General features: G+C 40.9%; 1 protein-coding gene across 1 annotated transcript; it reads right to left on the bottom strand.

Annotated features, from left to right (window-relative positions):
• Positions 1-884: 884 nt before the first annotated feature.
• LOC119734007 (uncharacterized aarF domain-containing protein kinase 2-like) lies at positions 885-17,116 on the bottom strand. The gene is made up of 11 exons (XM_038207385.1): positions 17,065-17,116; positions 12,440-13,489; positions 11,802-11,906; positions 11,358-11,440; positions 9,674-9,820; positions 8,968-9,096; positions 7,536-7,646; positions 6,173-6,424; positions 4,826-4,951; positions 3,170-3,223; positions 885-1,477 (listed from the first exon to the last, which is right to left on the bottom strand). The coding sequence occupies exons 2-11, from the start codon at positions 13,218-13,220 to the stop codon at positions 1,343-1,345; spliced, it is 1,923 nt and encodes a 640-aa protein (XP_038063313.1). The 5' UTR covers positions 13,221-13,489; positions 17,065-17,116; the 3' UTR covers positions 885-1,342.
• Between the last annotated feature and the right edge of the window lie 2,524 nt (positions 17,117-19,640).

Consider the following 19,640-nt stretch of genomic DNA (forward strand, 5'->3'; position numbering starts at 1 on the left):
TCTTTACCATTTTGTCTCAGTAAAACTCGGCATACTGATTTTGGCCAAGATTAATGTGCATTCATTCAATACTTGTAAAAACATTGTGCAGTAATGAAATCTAACCTTCTAACAAAAAAAACACACAAATGAGTTGTTGCACTTGTGGAAATTATGACATAATACAATGATTTAAATTATGCTTCCATCTGCAAAAATATTTTAAAACACTTCAGACGGAATGACAGTGAAGGGATGCAGTGGCAGATCTTGGGGGGATTTTTCTGACAGTCTGTATAAGAATGACCCCTTGTATTTAAACAATAAATTTGAAAATGTTGAGCAAATTGTAGCACAAAGATGAAACTTTTTAATCAAGGCTCATGAAGTGACTAATGAAGCCAAACTTGCACTAATGTGAACTCATTTTTGGGGGGTCAGTTTAAAGGGAATGTACAACATTTGCTTTTGCTGTAATTTTCAGAAATGAATGGATTTGAAGGATTAGTATTTTACAGCAAATATTGCTACACTGACTTGTTGGAAGTTTTGTGTTCGTAAATGCTAGGAAAAAACCAAGAAAAACAATCATGTTCTTGTAGTCTGGTTCCCTGACCCCACTTATATGTAATTGAAACGGAGCAAATTATACATGTCGGGGCATTGTAAGGTCAGGGAACCAGTCTAGAAGGCTTGTACCAATTAATAGATGTGTAATTGATTGCAAACAAAATTCAGACTGACAAAATATGGTAAATCGGGGCAGTATTTGAAAAAAAGCCATTTTTTTCCAACGCTGGTCAGCTGACCAGCGTTGGAGATTGATACAAAATGCCACTTGTCTTGAAAATGACAGCACACCAGGTGCCATGATTTTTCAGGAGCTATAGACTGACATTCACTAACAGTCCAGTAAAGTTTTTCATAATAGTTTGGTAGTTTTGTTTTTGATGTTTGCAAATGTTGTATATTCCCTTTAATCATTGATGAACTGAAGGGATTTCAAATTACTCTCAATAAAGTTCAATAACTGTTGCCTGGAAACTGAGGAAAAACTTAAAAAAGTAATTATAAAATACACACAAAAACACTGAACAGACCATGGAACCTGACACAACCAAACAAATCGGTGGTAACAATTCTTATTTCAGGTGTCTCTAGATTGTGAACTAGATTGCTTAATTCATCAGCACCGGTAGTAAATTATATCACATTGTACTTATTCACTGGTAAGTCCATGAAACCATTGAGTGCGCAGGCGGTTTCAGGTGCAACAGGGAGCAACAGGCACGGCGGTTTGTTGCCGAACAGCAACTAGTGGCTTAGTACCTATAAGATTAGTCTCCAATAGGGGACGTCGCTTTCATGACACCATCCCGTTGAGTAGCACTGGCCTGGCAGCATCTAAGATGTCCAGGTTAGGGTCAAGGGACCTGCCCAATCCCTCCAAGACCATCATGGCTAGCATGATGGAAGCAAAGTTGCCATTGAGCTTGACCTGGTAATCAAAAGGGAGAAAATGAAATGTCACCCTAAGGCACAAAAAAAAACCCAAAAAAAAGGCTCCGGTTTCTGGTATCAGAGATGAAACTGGCATATATGGCAAAAAAATCGGAAAATAGGCCGAACAAAAATATGTGTCCGAAATCTGGACCACGCTGCAGTTACACACATGTGGATGCATGTACAATACACTTCATGCCCAATTTCCAGACACCAACTCCTGCTTTATTTTCGATTCAAACAAAAGTTTACGATGAAAAAAACAAATGGTCAGTGTTTTCATTGCATAAAATGCCTGAATTACGGTTACAGTAATGGAGTCATCAACAAAGAAGTTCACTTCTTACTTGAGAAAGTCGAGGAAAAAGTCCGAAAGACTAGGGCATCGTTCATGGTGCTTCAATCATGTCCATGATTCAACCACACAACTCCACTTCAATCCGGTACATACCGTTTTTTCGTTTAACCGTTTTGGATTTCCTCAAAAACAAAAACAGTAAACGAACCATTGACTGTTTTGTCGTTTTACAGTTTTGTAAAACGATCAAACGGTTTAAGTGACAAAAAAATTACCTTTTTGTTGTTTGTTTAAATTGTAAAAAGCGATAAACGATTAGTTGCTATATTTTTTAGAGTGTTGTTTTACAAAAACATGACAATGACAACGGTCAATAGTCTTGTCGACCATTTTTTGATTCAGGTTCAGCAATTAAGCAATGCACCTTGGAATGTTAATGTGTCCTGGCCTTGGGATCGAGTCATTGCCTGGGACCCACATTGCCCTCCTTAATTACACTGATTACGTCGTTCTCACGACAGAATTTGTGAATATTGGCTATTGAAGAGCCGCTATTGAAGATACCATGTATGTGCGCGTGTCGCCATAGCCATGCGTGTCGGCAAAATTAAAAGCTTTTTTCAATGTAAGATGATGTCTCAAAACCGCCAAACTCACTGGTTTGACTGGAATCCTGCTGCTGCACAATTTTCACGTGTTTTTCGATGGAGTTATGATCGAGTATAAGCTTTCTGGCCTCTCTGGGCTCCCATATATTTTGCACTAAATTTAGTCGGGCACCATTTGCAGTCATCAGCCGACATTTGAAGGAAAAAAAACAACAAAAAAACGGCTTCACCGCACCACCTTTGGGGCACGCTCCATACCAGAAACCGAAGACTTTTTTTTTTAGCCTAATACATATTTCACATGAGAAAAGAGGCAAGTCCTAAACCCCCTTGTTTAAACACTGTCATTTAATCAGTATCTATAATACCACGTAGTTTGTATTGTGATTCATAGATGCATCATATCTCGATAGCAAAACCCTTTTTTTTTCACTGCTTGCTTCTTCACATGCTATTCACAGGAATGCAACTTTTCCTCGTTTGTCACTGATTTCCGCGTTTTTTACTTCTCATGAATGCCATTACAAATTGAAAAATACTGTAGCAAAGCTTGCGTGGTGTGGAGTTTCCTCGTTTTTTCTAAATTCCCAGTTGCATGCCTAATTTAACTGCACATATACACGATGGTAAATCTCCTGTCTGTTTTTCTATAAAGTATTTATAAATGACTGGTTTCACTGAATCATTTTTTAAAAAAACCATTGAATGTTCATTTTCAGTCCTTGCTTCTTGTGAACAGAAACCGGGTACACAAACGAATTATGTATTTTATCTGTAATACCTTATGCTTTATCATTAGGGAGAAAAGGTCTTCTAAAAGGACACCAACTTGCATCTGCACAGAAAACAAAACAACCAAAAATATTACAATTATTGACACAACTGTAATCCCTTCAAATCATTTTTTTTTTATACAAAACAATAAACAAGAAATCATAAACACATGGATGTAGTCCGGCCCATCACAAGTCCAATCACATGCGAGTCACAAGTCCAGTCACAAGTAAATAATAAGTCTATTCACAAGTAAATCACAAGTCCAGTCACAAGTCCAGTCACAAGAAACAGTGGATGAACAATAACAAAGGAATGCCTTTGCTGAAGCTCGTTCGTGCAACTTGTGATGGACTTGCAGGGACTTGCGATGGACTTGACTACATCCATGCATCCTTGCATAAACCTCCTTGAACGAAAAAAGGGAAGGGACATTAGAGATATCCCTAGGTTTCTTCTTTCCATAAATCACTCAGTACTGAAACTGTATGAGGGTCCTTTGTGACCTACCAGTACCCATAACAAGTGAGAGGGGTTCCTTGATGTTGATGATGAGCGAGAAGCAGTTTCACAAAGCTTGGGTGCTGTGGTCCAATGGTTACGGTGTTCGACTCGTGTGCCGTGGTACATGAGTTCAAATACTGACAATGGGAACATGGTGCTTGTGCTCTTGAGCAAGGCACTTTACCATTATTGCTCCATCCTTCGGATGGGACGTAAAGTCGTAGGTCCTGTGTGTTGTGTAATGCACGTTAAAGAACCCAGTAACACTTATCGCTAAGAGAAGGGGTTTGCCCCGTTGTTTCTGGCAGTGGCTGCTTAATGCGCCGCAGCACCTTGTAAACCCCTGTAAGGTGCTACATAATGGGTCTCATATTTCTCATAAACTTTATTTACCTTTCTTTATAAATAGACATAATTTCCAGCGCCTTGAGTACCTAATTGTTGGTAGATACGTGCGCTATACAAGACTCCGATATTATTATTATTAAAGCTGGAATGCAAAATACTGACTGAATGCAATGTACTGACTACTCCAAATGTGTACAAAACCGTACCATATGTTAGTTCCCTCAACCTCGTTCCCATGGGTACCAGATCTTGCTGCGCCATGTTGTTTCCCATCATGCCTTGCGCGATCTCAACCCCTGGATTTGTCTCATTTAAATGTATCAAATATTGGCACATTTAAATTAGGACTGCAGTCGATGTCTAAAACGTGTAACGCCATCTTTAAATGTTGAAAACTGTGTTTTGGAAGAATCAATCTTTTCAAACATAAGCTTTTGACGTCGCATTATTTAGCAAGGATTTGTATTAAATGTTCGTACCTCTTTTGTCCCTTTACAACAGAAGATACAGTCTTTTTACAAGTGAAAAACGAGGCTGCCATAATCCATGTGGTACAGGCATCGCGCAGTTTTGAAAAACAAAAATTACGTACGTGACGTGACGTGCAAAGCACACGAGCACATTATGGGCGTGCAGTCTTCGAAAAGCGCGCGCAGTACGCTTTGTATAGCCACTCAGCATCATTTACATGTTCATCACGGCCAGGGGTCAGTGCAAGGAACGTGCACGTGCCCATGGATTCGAGGCTGTAGTTCCCTGTTTTATCTATGTGGGTTGGAATGGGCTATAAACGAGCACAACTGAACTTTACCATTCCCAGTTTGACGGTTTGTTGGTGGGCAAGGTTGACCAGGTCTGCCATGTCTGCCTTGAACTTGGCCTCGTCAGGACACCTGTGCATGGTGTGCTGCAGGAACAACTCTGCTACCACCTCTCCCTGATTCAAACAAAGAATTCAGAAGTCAAAAGATACTTAAAACTCAAGCATCAAAATATCACTTTGTCTTAGCATAATTTTTTTTTTATACAAACACGCAAGCTAATGCCAGTATACTTGAGCAGTGGCCAAGCAGTTCAAATGTTTGCACTAGTAACTATCGGTGGTGGGTTGGAGTCCTACTTGTACCAAGCAAGCTTGTGAATTCTATTTTTTCTATCACGCTCTCATACAGTTACGACTACAGTGGAACGTCGCTATACGTATACAAAACATACCGAACATTGTTGTTGAAAAATGTCAACAGAAGAGCGACGAGAGGCTATTATTTCCCAAAGCAATTTAAGGGGAAAGCCACCCACTGCTGTAGGTAGTAAGCTCAAAAACTATGTAATTACATAGTCGGCATGTGTTCAAAGTTGTTTTTCAGTGACTACCAGGGCATGCAGGGTGAAGATCTGAAGGGTGCTATTTATTGAAGAGTGAGTACCGGAGCACTGGCAGCTTAAAATTGTTATACCGAATGATTGCTATTACATGTATGAACAATTTCTGTGGATCCCGTGATGTTCGTTATATCAGCATTCCAGTGTATACAGTATTTGAAAAAGTATGTTGTTGAGTGGAAAAACTTGTAGCAAAACAGATAGAATTCGAGATCTGTACAAAATCAATTACTTAGACCTGGAATTTGTGGTAGCTTTCACATTTTTCACAATGTCAGCTCAGGCAAATTTAACACGAAAATAGTGTTGTGTATTGAAAGAACTGACTAACAACTACATGAAGTTGATTAAGTAGACCAAGACACCTTTAACGTCATGCCTGCCAGGTGTTGACAGCAACACAAACTTCCAAGTATTTAATTTTTAGAGCAATATGTAAAACCCTTTAAAACCCTACAAGTCAGTTTTGGGTAAAGGGATATGAAGTGTATAAGTAACTGTGTCATACAGTAAGTCACTGCACCAAAAACAGCACTGTGGAGAGCAGTGAAGCGTAACTGAATCTGCCTGCTTGCCCTGAGTTTAACCACACAAAAGAATTGTGCAGGGATTTGAGGTGTTGCTCATACTCCACAAAGGATACCTCAAAGGAATTTGAAGTCTGTTTGTTAACTCTATGGGTAAAAGTGGTTTTGCAAAACTTGAAGGGTTGTAAAGTGCAGAAGACATGGAGGGTTCATTGACTTCGTAGGTTGCTAAATGTAAAAGTCCTCACCTTGCCCAGCAAAACATTGGTGAAGACGTCTCTGAAGTTCTGCCTGTCGTACTCGCTCAGCTGAGCCACGATGCCCACGTCCAGCATGACCAGCTTCAGCGGGCACTCCCGCGGCTTGACGCTGATCACCACCGTGTCGCACATGTCCTCCATCTTGAGGATGTTGTCCGTCTCCCCGCAGAAGCTGTCGACTCCCTGGACGAGGATGTTGCCGGGGTGCAGGTCGGCGTGGACAAAGTTGTCGATGAAGACCTAGACAGGATAAACGACAGGGACTGTGAACTCACTTTGCATAAAGTTAGGGTTACATCCGGTTTCTACTTCATGCGAATCATCACAGTGGTTGCAAATGCAGAAATTTCGACATCACAATATTATTTCCAGTGAAATTTGCAGGAGCTAAAATGTGTTCAACTCTCATGAATTCACATATGTGTAGTAAAAACTTGATGTGATTTCATAAATTATTGCTCACACTCTAGGCAAACTTGTATGAACCACCCTCAGAGAATGGTGCAATCAGTAGGAAGCACTGACATGGCATGACTAGGGCATTCCATGTGAGGCTAGATGTTGAATCGTTATTGTTTTTTGAAAGCTGTTTTCAAATTATTGACCAGAATTTGAATGGTTATTGACAAAAATTTGGAAGTGGTTATCCTGTTGAAACAGATCTAAGTTAAAGTGCCTAATTGAGCTTGTGATGGACTTGTGACTTAGTCGTAACCAGACTTGTGATGAGACTTGTGATTTACTTGTGACTGGACTTGTGTTGGACTCAACTACAGCAATGATAGATGTGGCCAGACCTGTGATCAGATTGCGATTTACTTGTGACTGGACTTGTGATGGACTTGTGATTTAGTTGTAACCAGACTTGTGATCAGACTTGTGATTTACTTGTGACTGGACTTGTGTTGGACTCAACTACAGCAATGATAGATGTGGCCAGACCTGTGATCAGATTGCGATTTACTTGTGACTGGACTTGTGATGGACTTGTGATTTAGTTGTAACCAGACTTGTGATCAGACTTGTGATTTACTTGTGACTGGACTTGTGTTGGACTCAACTACAGCAATGATAGATGTGACCAGACTTGTGATCAGACTTGTGATTTACTTGTGACTGGACTTGTGATTCAGTCGTAACCAGACTTGTGATTTACTTGTGTTGGACTCAACTACAGCACTGATAGTTGTGACCAGACTTGTGAGCTGAGTTGTGAGATTTACTTGTGACTGGGCTTGTGATTTACTTGTGACTGGACTTGAAATTTGCTAGTGACTGGACTTGTGATAGAATCAACAACAACGTAGGCTGGCCCTTTGTATCCAGCAAGCACACAGTTACATGTACCTACCATTTTGAGCAGTGCATCGATTCCCATAGCAGCGAGTCGCTCCCTGAGGCCCTCTGGTCTGTCCTCCTCATCCTCTTCGTTACCGATGAAAGTCGAGATGAAGTCTCCTTCCTGAGAGTGTATTAAAGGGAAGATACAACATTTGCAAACATCAAAAAACGAAATGATCAAATTATAAAGAAATATCTTACTGGACTGTTAGTGAATGACAATCTAAACCATACTGTAAAATTGTGGCTCCTTGTGTGCTGACATTTTTAAGAAAACTTGTATTTTTCCAACGCTGGTCCGCTGACCATCGTTGGAGAAAACTGGCTGTTTTTCAAAAACTGCTCCTACCTTTTTGTCTTTAGTCATTCTGCATTTTCTTTGCAACTGATTACACATCTGTCAAGGGGAACAAGCCTGCTAGACTGATTTTTTTACCTACAATCCCCGAGGTCTATAAATTGCAACGTCTCATCTTAAGCGGGGTCAGGGAACCAGACCACAAGAACATGGTTGTTTTTCTTGGATTTTCCGGCATCTCCGAACTCAAAACGTGAAACAAGCTAGTTTAACAATATTTTCTATAGCACACTAATCCTCCAAATCCATTTATTTCTGAAAATTGCAGCAAAAGCAAATTGTGTATATTCCCTTTAAAAATATTTAAGCAATGTCTCAAATGATTGTCTTTGGTTAAAAATAATGTCTCACAGTGATAGAGATAGTGAGCCTCACTATTACAGACACAATGGGATCTACAATGTATTATTCAGTATTTACCACTTGTATAAGCTAAGCAGACGGGACACACTGCATGACTTATGTTCATTTCGAATCTATTGCTCAGTGTTGTAGTACTCGTACTCGTACTCCAATGTCAAAGTACTCGCACTCGAAATGACGGTACTTGTACTAGGGTAGCAAAGTACTCACACTTGACATGTCGAAATTGTACTCGATCATCAAAGTACTCGTAAAGGAATAGCAGTAGTCGAAAAAAAAATATGGTATTATAGCTTGACTTACCACCGCCTAATTTTATTGATACTTTCAGTTTGAAATGGTTGACTGGCTTGCAGAGAAATCGAAGTTTCTTGATTTTCCTCTGTGCACGTCCGGACAAACACATTAAACAGCTAGCCGTGAGTGGGTCTGTATATCGGTCTGACTGGACCTGGGCCAATTAGCCTACGCACAATGAACCATTTGCTGTATGGCCGTATTCAGAAAAAAAGTACTCGTACTCGGAAAACAAGTACTTGATACTCGTACTCGGAAGTACAAGTACTCGTACTCGGAGACCTGTCCTTGTACTCGGAAGTACAAGTACTTGTTCTCGTACTCGTACTCGGTACCCTAAGTACTCGGCAGTACTCGGTACTCGAAAAAAAAAACACTCGACTACAACACTGGTATTGGTCCCCTTTCTGACAACTGATGTTACCTCATATGTTTCAATAAGAACATCTCTGCTGACGAATGGACGCAGAGGCCTTGGGAATCGGATGTAGCTGATGTCGTTGAAGTTCTCCACAAACACGTCTAGGTTGTTAGCTTCTACTCTCAGATCAATCTGGAAGAAGAAAAAAACAGTCGACCAATAATGTTGAAATAATGGTCGAGCGCCCGTCACGTGGCCAGTCTTCAACGGTTGTTAAAACACCAGCTGGCTGGTCTAAAACACTTTTCCGGTTTCACATGAAATTTGGGCTCCTATGAAGTCTGGTCCCTTTTATCCTTTAATTGGTTGAACGTTCACAATCTTCAATTAGGCATGCGCAATACAACCAATGAGTCCATATTTCAAAGTCCTAACTTCACACTACACCGGCACAGCTGCACTCTGTGCCACATCGCGCAGAATGCGCCAAGCACGCGCCAATCTCCATATATGGAGTTGTTTGCGATTACTCACGACAGGCACATACCATAACATTGGGGGGTAACATGAAGTAAAATTGTTGAACAAAATCGTAGGAAATTTACATTTTTTTACTTGTTTTGACTCTTTAACCGAAAAGGTATTTATGAATGGGAATAAATATGTGCTTGGCCGGTATTATACAAGTCTGTTTAAGACCAGCTGGGGGACTAGTCGCAAATATTTATTCCCGTATTAAAACAGTCTGTTGGGTTTGATGTGGACAAACCTGATTCTTCATGAGACCTTCAAAGTCCTCCACGCACTCCGGCAGACTGAGCCATCGGAGACCGGGGACGTAAGACAGGATACCAGCTATTATCCTCAGTAGCTGTAGATCCCATTTCACGCGTCTGTAGATGCCTGGATGTAACACCTGTCAATGTAGACAGATTGGAGTGATATAAAACTGAGTGGTTCTTTATCCCTTTAGTCACTGTGGCGCCCGAAACCGACCAAGCACTCTATGGTTTTATTGACTTTTCAGTGAATAAATACAATGTAATACAATGTAATACAATGAAGTTCAGGTGCTAATTGGTTAACACTGAGTGATGACTTTTCAGTGAACAAATACAATGTAATACAATGAAGTTCAGGTGCTAATTGGTTAACACTGAGTGATGACTTTTCAGTGAATAAATACAATGTAATACAATGAAGTTCAGATGCTAATTGGTTAACACTGAGTGATGACTTTTCAGTGAATAAATACAATGTAATACAATGAAGTTCAGGTGCTAATTGGTTAACACTGAGTGATGACTTTTCAGTGAATAAATACAATGTAATACAATGAAGTTCAGATGCTAATTGGTTAACACTGAGTGATGACTTTTCAGTGAATAAATACAATGTAATACAATGAAGTTCAGGTGCTAATTGGTTAACACTGAGTGATGACTTTTCAGTGAATAGATTCAATGTAATACAATAAAGTTCAGGTGCTAATTGGTTAAACTGAGTGATGACTTTTCAGTGAATAAATACAATGTAATACGATGAAGTTCAGGTGCTAATTGGTTAACACTGAGTGATGACTTTGCAGTGAATAAATACAATGTAATACAATGAAGTTCAGGTGCTAATTGGTTAACACTGAGTGATGACTTTGCAGTGAATAAATAAAATGTAATACAATGAAGTTCAGGTGCTAATTGGTTAACACTGAGTGATGACTTTTCAGTGAATAAATACAATGTAATACAATGAAGTTCAGGTGCTATTGGGTTAACTTTTCAACACCTGTACTACACTGTATTACATTTGTATTTATTCCCTGATGAATCCAGATGAGTGCGTGGCCGGTTTAGGGAGTGAGTAACAAGACAGGGTGGTTTAGGGCACAACAGGAACTTCTGGGTTAAATTGCTGCCTATCACTTTGGATCAATTAGCCCTTCTATGCAAACACACATTCTGTGCGAAGTAGTCCTTTTAGTCAAATTCAATCAAGTGACTGTTTTGAACAGTTAGGAATTCCCAGCCCACAGAAAGCAAAATTGCCTGGCCGTGACTGTTTATGTAACTCAATACAGCTTTGCTCTGGCTGTGGGTAATTGATAAGCCAGCTGTGCCCACAACTTGCCTGCTTTGTCTGTTCATCAGGGGTGTGAGTGACCACTGATAAAAAGAGCTGAAAACACCTGAAAAAGGTGTAAAAAAGCAGGACTTTGGAAATCTATACTTTTGTTCACAGCAAGTGAGGGAAAAAGCTGAAATCCAAAACAAAAAAAGCTGAGATCAGCTTTGAAGCTGAGATTTCACACCCCTGGTTCATGGTCTGTTGACTAGTCACAGTGCTTGCTTGACATATGATCTGACTACTTTTTGACATTTTGACTGTCTGTGACTGTTTAAATAGCAGGGGGGTTAACAAAATAAAGGTTTACAACTTTTTTTTTCTCCTCTGACCTTTATGGCAACAGGAATGATGTCATCGCTTTCCTTGAGTGACTTGGCGATGTGGACGAGTGAATCTTCATCATCCTGCTCTTCTGCATTATATCAGGTAAGGAAACAACAAAATTCTTGTTGCAATTTTTTTTAAATATTTATCTGAGACTTGAACCTGTGACCTATGTTCGTGTGGAAATTCCAGTGTTCTTACAACCAAGCTTTCATCATTAGTGTATTTGCCTTTACTCGGATGACCACTAAACGCTATCAATGAAATTTGTAAATTTTTCAAATTGTTCGAATATCTTCATTCATATATTTCATAAAACGTGTACACAGTTGGTCTGATAATGTACTGATGTTATACTGAAGTGTTGCAACTCTGAAAACTGATTGTGATAATTTACTGGCTTTCACGAACAAATCTTTCACATTAAATGTGAAAATAAGACTGCTTACCACTAGGGTCTCCGCCAGTAGTTTGTTGTGAGTTGTTTTCATCATCGAGATAGGGGTCTTTGGTTCGCTTCCTGAAAAACCAGTCTAGCTTGAGGATCTCTCGTCCTGTGATGTAGTAAAAGAGAGAGAGCAAGGTTGGCATTAGGTATCCTGTCAAGAGTAATATGTGAGCATTTTCGGTTTCACGGAAACCTTTTACATATATTTACCTTGTTACAGAAAAAAACTACATTTTACGTCAAAACAATGAATGAACATTAATTAACCCTAATCCTCCAGGATATTTTGGCTAGAAACCCTGCCAAACCCAGCAACACGTAAACATTTGTCTAAGTGACATGCCTGCCAAAAGTCTTAAGGCCAAAATGCCTCAGAATCTGTGGTCACCGAACGCAGCAAGATACAACAGTGGATTTGTTCAATGGGGATAGCTCGCATTGTCTCAGAAGCGGACGTTTATGCACTAGTGTTGGTAGCTGAATGCATCAAAAAAGTGCACCAGACTTTTCCACCTGATGCACTGTGCTACGTTTGGCAGGGTTAGGGTTAAATGTGAACAAGATGGTGATCAAATGTGGCTATACAGAATAGCCACATGAAGTGAAAGGCTTTGAAAAAAGCATGGTTTTTATTCTCACCATCATCAAACTCTGATGGCTCATCGTCATCATCCAGCAGGGCTTGAAGGCACTCCTCGGAAAGAGCCTCCGTCCTCATGTACCCTTTGTACACCTGTCCGACGCACCCCGAGTGCAGCGACTTCTCGATCTTGACAAAGACGTTGCGCCAGCCTTTCCCGAAGGACCGCTCCAGTTTCTTCTCGGTCTGGTACCAGTAGTGCTTGGGAGCATCAAGGTGGAGCTTGGAGAACAGATCGCAGAAGTCGGCCGAGAACAGGTCCCTCCTAGTGCTGGCCCACTGGCCCAGTTTGATAAACGTCGGTCCCGAGATCTCTACCGCCCACAAGAGCATCCGCTGCCACCTCAGACAGAACCAGTCAGACCAGAGGGTCAGCGGGTACGTGACCAAAATGGGCCCAAAGATCACCGAGATCCACAGAAGCCTCTTGCAGATGCTCAGACACTTGTACACGTAGAAGAAGCCACGCACGAAGACATTGCTCTGCTTCTTGGGCTTTTTAGTCCTCTTTGGAGACTCCGGTTGAGCAGCAAGTTGCGTGGGTTGACTTGTGACTTGCTGGCAGCTTGCACTGATCAGATGACTTTTGAAGACCAGTGCACCAGTGCACAGTGACGCTGCGATTCCAAATGCTCTGAGAGTGTTTGTGGGTTTTCGTGGAAGCGGAGGTTTGCATCGTAGGAAGAATGAAGTCCTCTGCAGCTGCAAGGACGCGACCTTGCCCCCGAGGAGATTCTTCGAGCTCTTGGATAACACCTGGCAAGTGGATACACGCAACATCTTGATTGTTCAGACTTAGGGCAAGCTTGTTGCAGATTTGTGTAGAAGAGACTCTGCAGTGTTGATGCTAGGATTTTGTGAGTCCATTGTTGAGGGTTCTTGTTAACACAGCTTTAATTTCCAGCCTCCTTCCACAAGGGAATGTCAAGCAGGACTGACAGTCGGCAAAGTCCACTAAGGTTGCTGCACGTAAATCAGGCCAAGACGGCACTGTTTGTCATGTTTGTGTTGCTCCTTTTCCTGTTATTTTGTAAAGAACTGAACCAATTCTAAGGAAAGAAAAACACAGCAGATTAGGCAAACAACAAAACTAAAGATGGTTCTCATCTAGCCCCATAAATGTGTTCCAAAATACTGTGATTCCTCCGTAATGTGTGGCACACAACAGTGCATTCTAGTGTTTTCCCTGATGACCTGAATTTGAATCTAGTCTGTTTTTCTTATTTCAATATAAATTAGGGAACACGACTTTTTAGAAAATTGGAAAGATTTCCATATATCAAGTTCACTCAACACCTGTGTACAAACCCTATGAGATTGGACTGAAAAATTCTAAGTGTTTTCTAAGAAAATGCTTGTATTTTCTCACTGCTCAAATTGACTTTGATGACATGAAATTGCTATCTGGGGGCTTGTTAGTCAATACTTCGTATATGGAAATCTTTCCTACTAAAATGACACTCAAAATTGACATTCTGATATTTCTTGACACATCTGAACAATTGGCAATGACACCTTCTTGAATATCAGCAGGTTTAATTTTGTGGAAAGAGGGCAGGGCTTTGACTTATGACTGAGGGAAATTAAAGGGTAAAAGACGACGATGACAACCAGAAAAGAGACTCAAAAACCAAGATGGCAAATGTGAAAGCTCGATGCAATGAAAGCTCGATGCTGATTGGCTGATAAAAAATGAACATCTTATTTATTTATTTTAGCAGCCAATCAGCATCGGGCTTACATCTGCAAAAGTTAGTTTGGAACAGAACTCGTAAAAAATAGAGGTGTCCTAAACTAAAGATACATGTAAGGCCAAAAAAAATAAGTCTCCGGTTTCTGGTATGGAGCTTGTCCAAAAAGTGGTGCGGCAACGCGGCTTTTTTTTTATTTACCTGACTTTTTTGCTTCAAATGTCGGCTGATGACTGCGAATGGTGCCCGACTAAACTAAGTGCAAATATATGGGAGTCCAGAGAGGCCACATAAAGCTTATTCTCGATCATAACCCTATCTAAAAACACGTTAAAATTGTGCAGTAGCAGGATTCCACTTCCAGTCAAACCAGTGAGTTTGGCAGTTTTGAGACGTCATCTTTTATTGAAATTTTTTTTTTTTCATTTTGCCGACGCGCATGGCTACGGCGACGCGCGCGCATACTAGAAACCGGAGACTTTTTTTTTTGGCCTAAGGATTACCACACGATCGTAATGATCATGAGTCAGTGTCAATGTCCAGATGTCCGTCGTGATGTCATGACTCTCGACATTTACATAGGCCCTAGTCTAGCCTAGACTACGAAAGCCCTGTAGTGCCATCAAGTATATATTTTGTCCAAGTTCGTTTTTATGAGTTATATATTTCCCAAAGTTCGTTTTTATGAGATACATTTTGTCCAAGTTCGTTTTTATGAGTTATATATTTCCCAAAGTTCGTTTTTATGAGATACATTTTGTCCAAGTTCGTTTTTATGAGTTATATTTTACGGAGTTACGGAGTTTTATTAAGTTACGGAGCCCCTAAAGTGACATCCAAAATTATTTTTTTATCTCGTGCGCACGACATAGTATCTCGTGCGCACAAGATAATTATCACGTGCACACATATATCTCGTGCGCACGACATATATCTCGTGCGCACGACATATATGTCGTGCGCACGAGATAATAATAAGTATTAACGGAGCTTGCTGCACGTGCAGCGGACGAGTTTGTGTGTAACAAAAGCAGCGTGTCAGTTACGGAGCCCCTAAAGGGACATCCAAAATTATTTTTTTACCTCGTGCGCACGACATAATATCTCGTGCGCACGACATAATATCTCGTGAGGGCGACATAATATCTCGTGCGCATGACATAATATCTTGTGCGCACGACATAATATCTTGTGCGCACGACATAATATCTTGTGCGCACGACATAATATCTCGTGCGCACGAGAAACATGTCGTGCTCACGAGATAATTATGTCGTGCGCACGAGATATATGTCGTGCGCACGAGATATATGTCCTGCGCACGTGATAATTATCTCATGCGCACGAGATACTATGTCGTGCTTAGAGATAAAAAAATAATTTTGGATGTCACTTTAGGGGCTCCGTAACTTCATAAAACTCCGTAACTCCGTAAAATATATCTCATAAAAACGAACTTCGTCAAAATGTATCTCATAAAAACGAACTTCGACAAAATGTATCTCATAAAAACGAACTTCATCAAAATGTATCACATAAAAACGAACTTAGGGAAATATATAACTCATAAAAACGAACTTGGACAAAATGTATCTCATAAAAACGAACTTTGGGAAATATATAACTCATAAAAACGAACTTTGGGAAATATATAACTCATAAAAACGAACTTTGCGAAATATATAACTCATAAAAACGAACTTTGCGAAATATATAACTCATAAAAACGAACTTTGCGAATATATAACTCATAAAAACGAACTTTGCGAAATATATAGGGCCTAACTCATAAAAACGAACTTGATGGCACTGTCACGCCCCAACTATCGCATCGGTCCCAACTATAGTTGGGCCTGTCCCAACTATAGTTGGGCCTGTCCCAACTGTAGTTCCACAGTTGGGCTTGCCCAACTATAGTTGGGCCTGTCCCAACTATAGTTGGGACGGTCCCAACTGTAAGTTCCACTGTTGGGCTGGCCCATCTATAGTTGGGCCACTCCGATCTTTTTATTTTGCGGTGTCCCAACTATAGTTTACATTGATGTACAACTGTAAAACGTTCCCTACAGCTCTGATACACGTCTGACTTTACTGGGGACCACTGAAATTAGTTATTGATGGGGCGAATCTATAGTTGGGCCACTCCAATCTTTTTATTTTGCGGTCCCAACTATAGTGTACATTGTTGTACGATTATAAAACATTCCCTACAACTCTAATACACATCTGACTTTACTTGGGACCAATGAAATTATCTATGGGTGGGGACCATCTGTAGTTGGGCCACCGCAATATTTTTATTTGGCGGTCCAAACTATAGTTTACATTGATGTACGACGACTATAAAACATTCCCTACAGCTCTGTTACATACTTTCCGACTTTACTTGGGACCTTTGACATTAGCTATGGGTGGGGCCCATCTATAGTTGGCCGGCCATGGCAATCTTTGAATTTTGTAAAATGTTGCTGGACAATCAACCCAGCAGCTGCACAACTCATCCAACTAGGCAGTACCACGTGACCGGCCAGCCTTGCGGCATGCATGCACGACGAATACACGGTGCCAGCGCCGCGGAACATTTAATCCAACAAGATCTATCAAGCATGAAGCATCCGGCGCAACTCCAGTCCTAACTATAGTTGGGCCGACCCAACTGCCGCACTATAGTTGGGACAGTCCCAACTATAGTTGGGACCGATGCGATAGTTGGGGCGTGACAGCACTACAGGGCTTTCGTTACTCATGGACATGATGGAGGTTCTTATTCCTCCATGCGTTACTAGACTGTCTTTACATTTACGTTCTTTCCTTCATTCACAGTCTGTGAAATAATCAAACGACAAACTTCATATTTTTTGAAATAAATTACTTGGAAACATGTAAACGACAATCGTTGAAAATCGACTGTTTTCTTATCTTACCAAAAATACCAACATTGCCACCTCGAAATCACACAAAAACCGCACGATGGTTTGGAAGTCTAGCACCTAGCCGCGGTATGTAATGTGCACGTAAATACTGCGGCAACAGTCTGGCCGCTACCAGTGACAGCTGGAGCCAGTCTAAAGAGCGACCTCAAGCGGCAGTACAGTGCACGGACGTTTATCACAAAGACTACTTTTTGTATAAAAATGTCTTTGTATCATTTCAACAGTATCACCACCGCCCTAAGTGGAAATGTTAATGTACATTTCCAAAATAAAAAAACAAAACACCACAATGTTCATTTAAAATACCAACTTAATTAAAGTAAAACACCATCTTTACCTATAAAAAAAATACAGCTACAAGTACAAAACGTCAGGCTTCAGATAACTAAAAAAAAAAAAAAATCTTAAAATTTCATTTCATATGTACTAAAATTGATTTTTTTAAACGAAAACATAGCACATTGCGACCAACTTTTTGGGGCACTCGATTCTCAGCGGTTATATTTCTCTGGTGGCACCCAGACGAGGAATTAATTGTCAAACCGATTTTAAAATTACATCTTTATAAATGGGCTGGGGAAATATACCAAGAATGTTTCATAAATGGTGTCAGTCATTAGAGCATGTTTCGGTTTTTTTTTTAAGTTAGCGATAGTGTGTTGCATGTTAGCGAAAAATGCGATAAGCGGGCCGGCCGGTGCCCATTCTATGCGGCCAGCCTACGGTGCAGCCAGAGGCCCGAAATTGCCTATATAAGTGCCGTCCAAATCACGAGCCGAGCATTATGTGAACTTGACGGGAAGAACCTGGGTGGAAGTCGTGATGAGAACTGCGAGCTTGTATTTTTGTGATGAAGTTGGATAAAGTCAAGCCCTAAAACTGCTGTATTCAGTGCAATGGAATGTAGGCATCCTTTAAACTGATGGCGATGGGCTTCAGAACTACATAGGAGATCCTCTTTGGATGGAATTTTCTCCCAAAATTCACTTGTTAACCCCCACAAAACTGCACTATGAAAGATGATGTAATGAGTTTTAATTTCATGTGTGTCTCAAACACAGAGTTGAGAGTTTTTTCTTAATTTTTTGAAGTGGGTGTAGGCTATTATCACTGAGCAGTTTACTTACTGGATTGGTCTGCATCCTAAAATGACGCCCAGGGTCGAAAAGAAATTTCCTTAATAACTCAACTACAGAGGGCGGTACTGATTCATGATCATGTGATTGTGCGTGGATAAACTGGCACACAGGACTTGCAATCCTGCACGTGCCAACAGCTGATCGGCTTCATCCACAGACTGTTCTCAAACTCGTCAGGTGATTTTGATTAAGAAAGAACCATCAGACCACAGTCGTCAAGTAAACAGCGGAACGCCAGCAAGCTTTCAACATGAGTGAGATGAAAGAATGGCCGCAACTTGTTGGAAAGGTAGGCCGAGTTAAATCCCTTTTGGCAAAGCAATTGACGGACCCCGGAAGTTCCGCGATTTCATTTTAATTGAACAGGCCTACAAATGTAATGAAACAAGCTCGTGGATATTGGCATTCAGTGTTTTGGCCATATAGGCCTATAGGCCTACATAATGTAGACCCTAGGCCTACATAATGTAGACCCTAGGCCTACATAATGTAGACCCTTCAGTAGGCCAACTGGCGTTTTATGTAATGGGACTATATTCAACATCATGATGTTCAATGTTGTCAGTCACGGGCCCAGCGAGATTTGGCCAGGATTGTAGGTCGGGGGTTTTCCTCACTTCTCCGCAACCACATAAAGGCCCACTCCCCCACCCCAGCAAATGTTGGTTCTAATCATGAGGGAAAGGTTTGCTGAGCTAGCTTTATAATTGTGCACCCTGCTCAGTAGTTCTCCTTGTCCATATGGAACTACCATGGCATGCACCAAATCTATCACATCATGCCGTTAACATTTTAGCGTATGAATTTTGCTTTCCGGCTACGAAAAAAAAACCAGCCCAACTCAAAGCATACAAACCAAACCCGCACCGCACAAAACAAACACTTGTTGTGTGTACGCGTACAGGCAGTTTTAGGGAAATATTTTATTGCTTCACTGCCTCAGTACAATATAATAGGTCTACAAAATGGTTTCGATCCAACTCGGACCCAAACCAACTCGGACCCAAGCCAACTCGGACCCATGTCAACTCGGACCCACTACCAACTCGGACCCATGCCAACTCGGACCCACGACCAACTCGGACCCACGACCAACTCGGACCCACTACCAACTCGGACCCACAACCAACTCGGACCCACTACCAACTCGGACCCATGCATGACCAACTCGGACCCATCGTTTTCAATCATTCGACATCGTTTTCAATCATTCATTTCATAAAGTTTGTCCACTTCTCATCTGTTATTACAGTGATGCTGTTTAGTATAAATTTTCATTGTAATTGTAAGGTAAATTATCGCATATCTGTATTGCAGCAGTATATTAACATTTTTGTCGTTGTAAAGCGCATTGAAATGCCAGAGGTGGCAGCAAGTCATTTTTTGCAAGTACAAGTCAAGTCACAAGTCAAAGCTGGTATTTACAAGTCAAGTCAC

Source organism: Patiria miniata, unplaced genomic scaffold, assembly GCF_015706575.1.
Source record: "Patiria miniata isolate m_02_andy unplaced genomic scaffold, ASM1570657v1 HiC_scaffold_26, whole genome shotgun sequence".
In the NCBI taxonomy this organism is placed as follows: Eukaryota; Metazoa; Echinodermata; class Asteroidea; order Valvatida; family Asterinidae; genus Patiria; species Patiria miniata.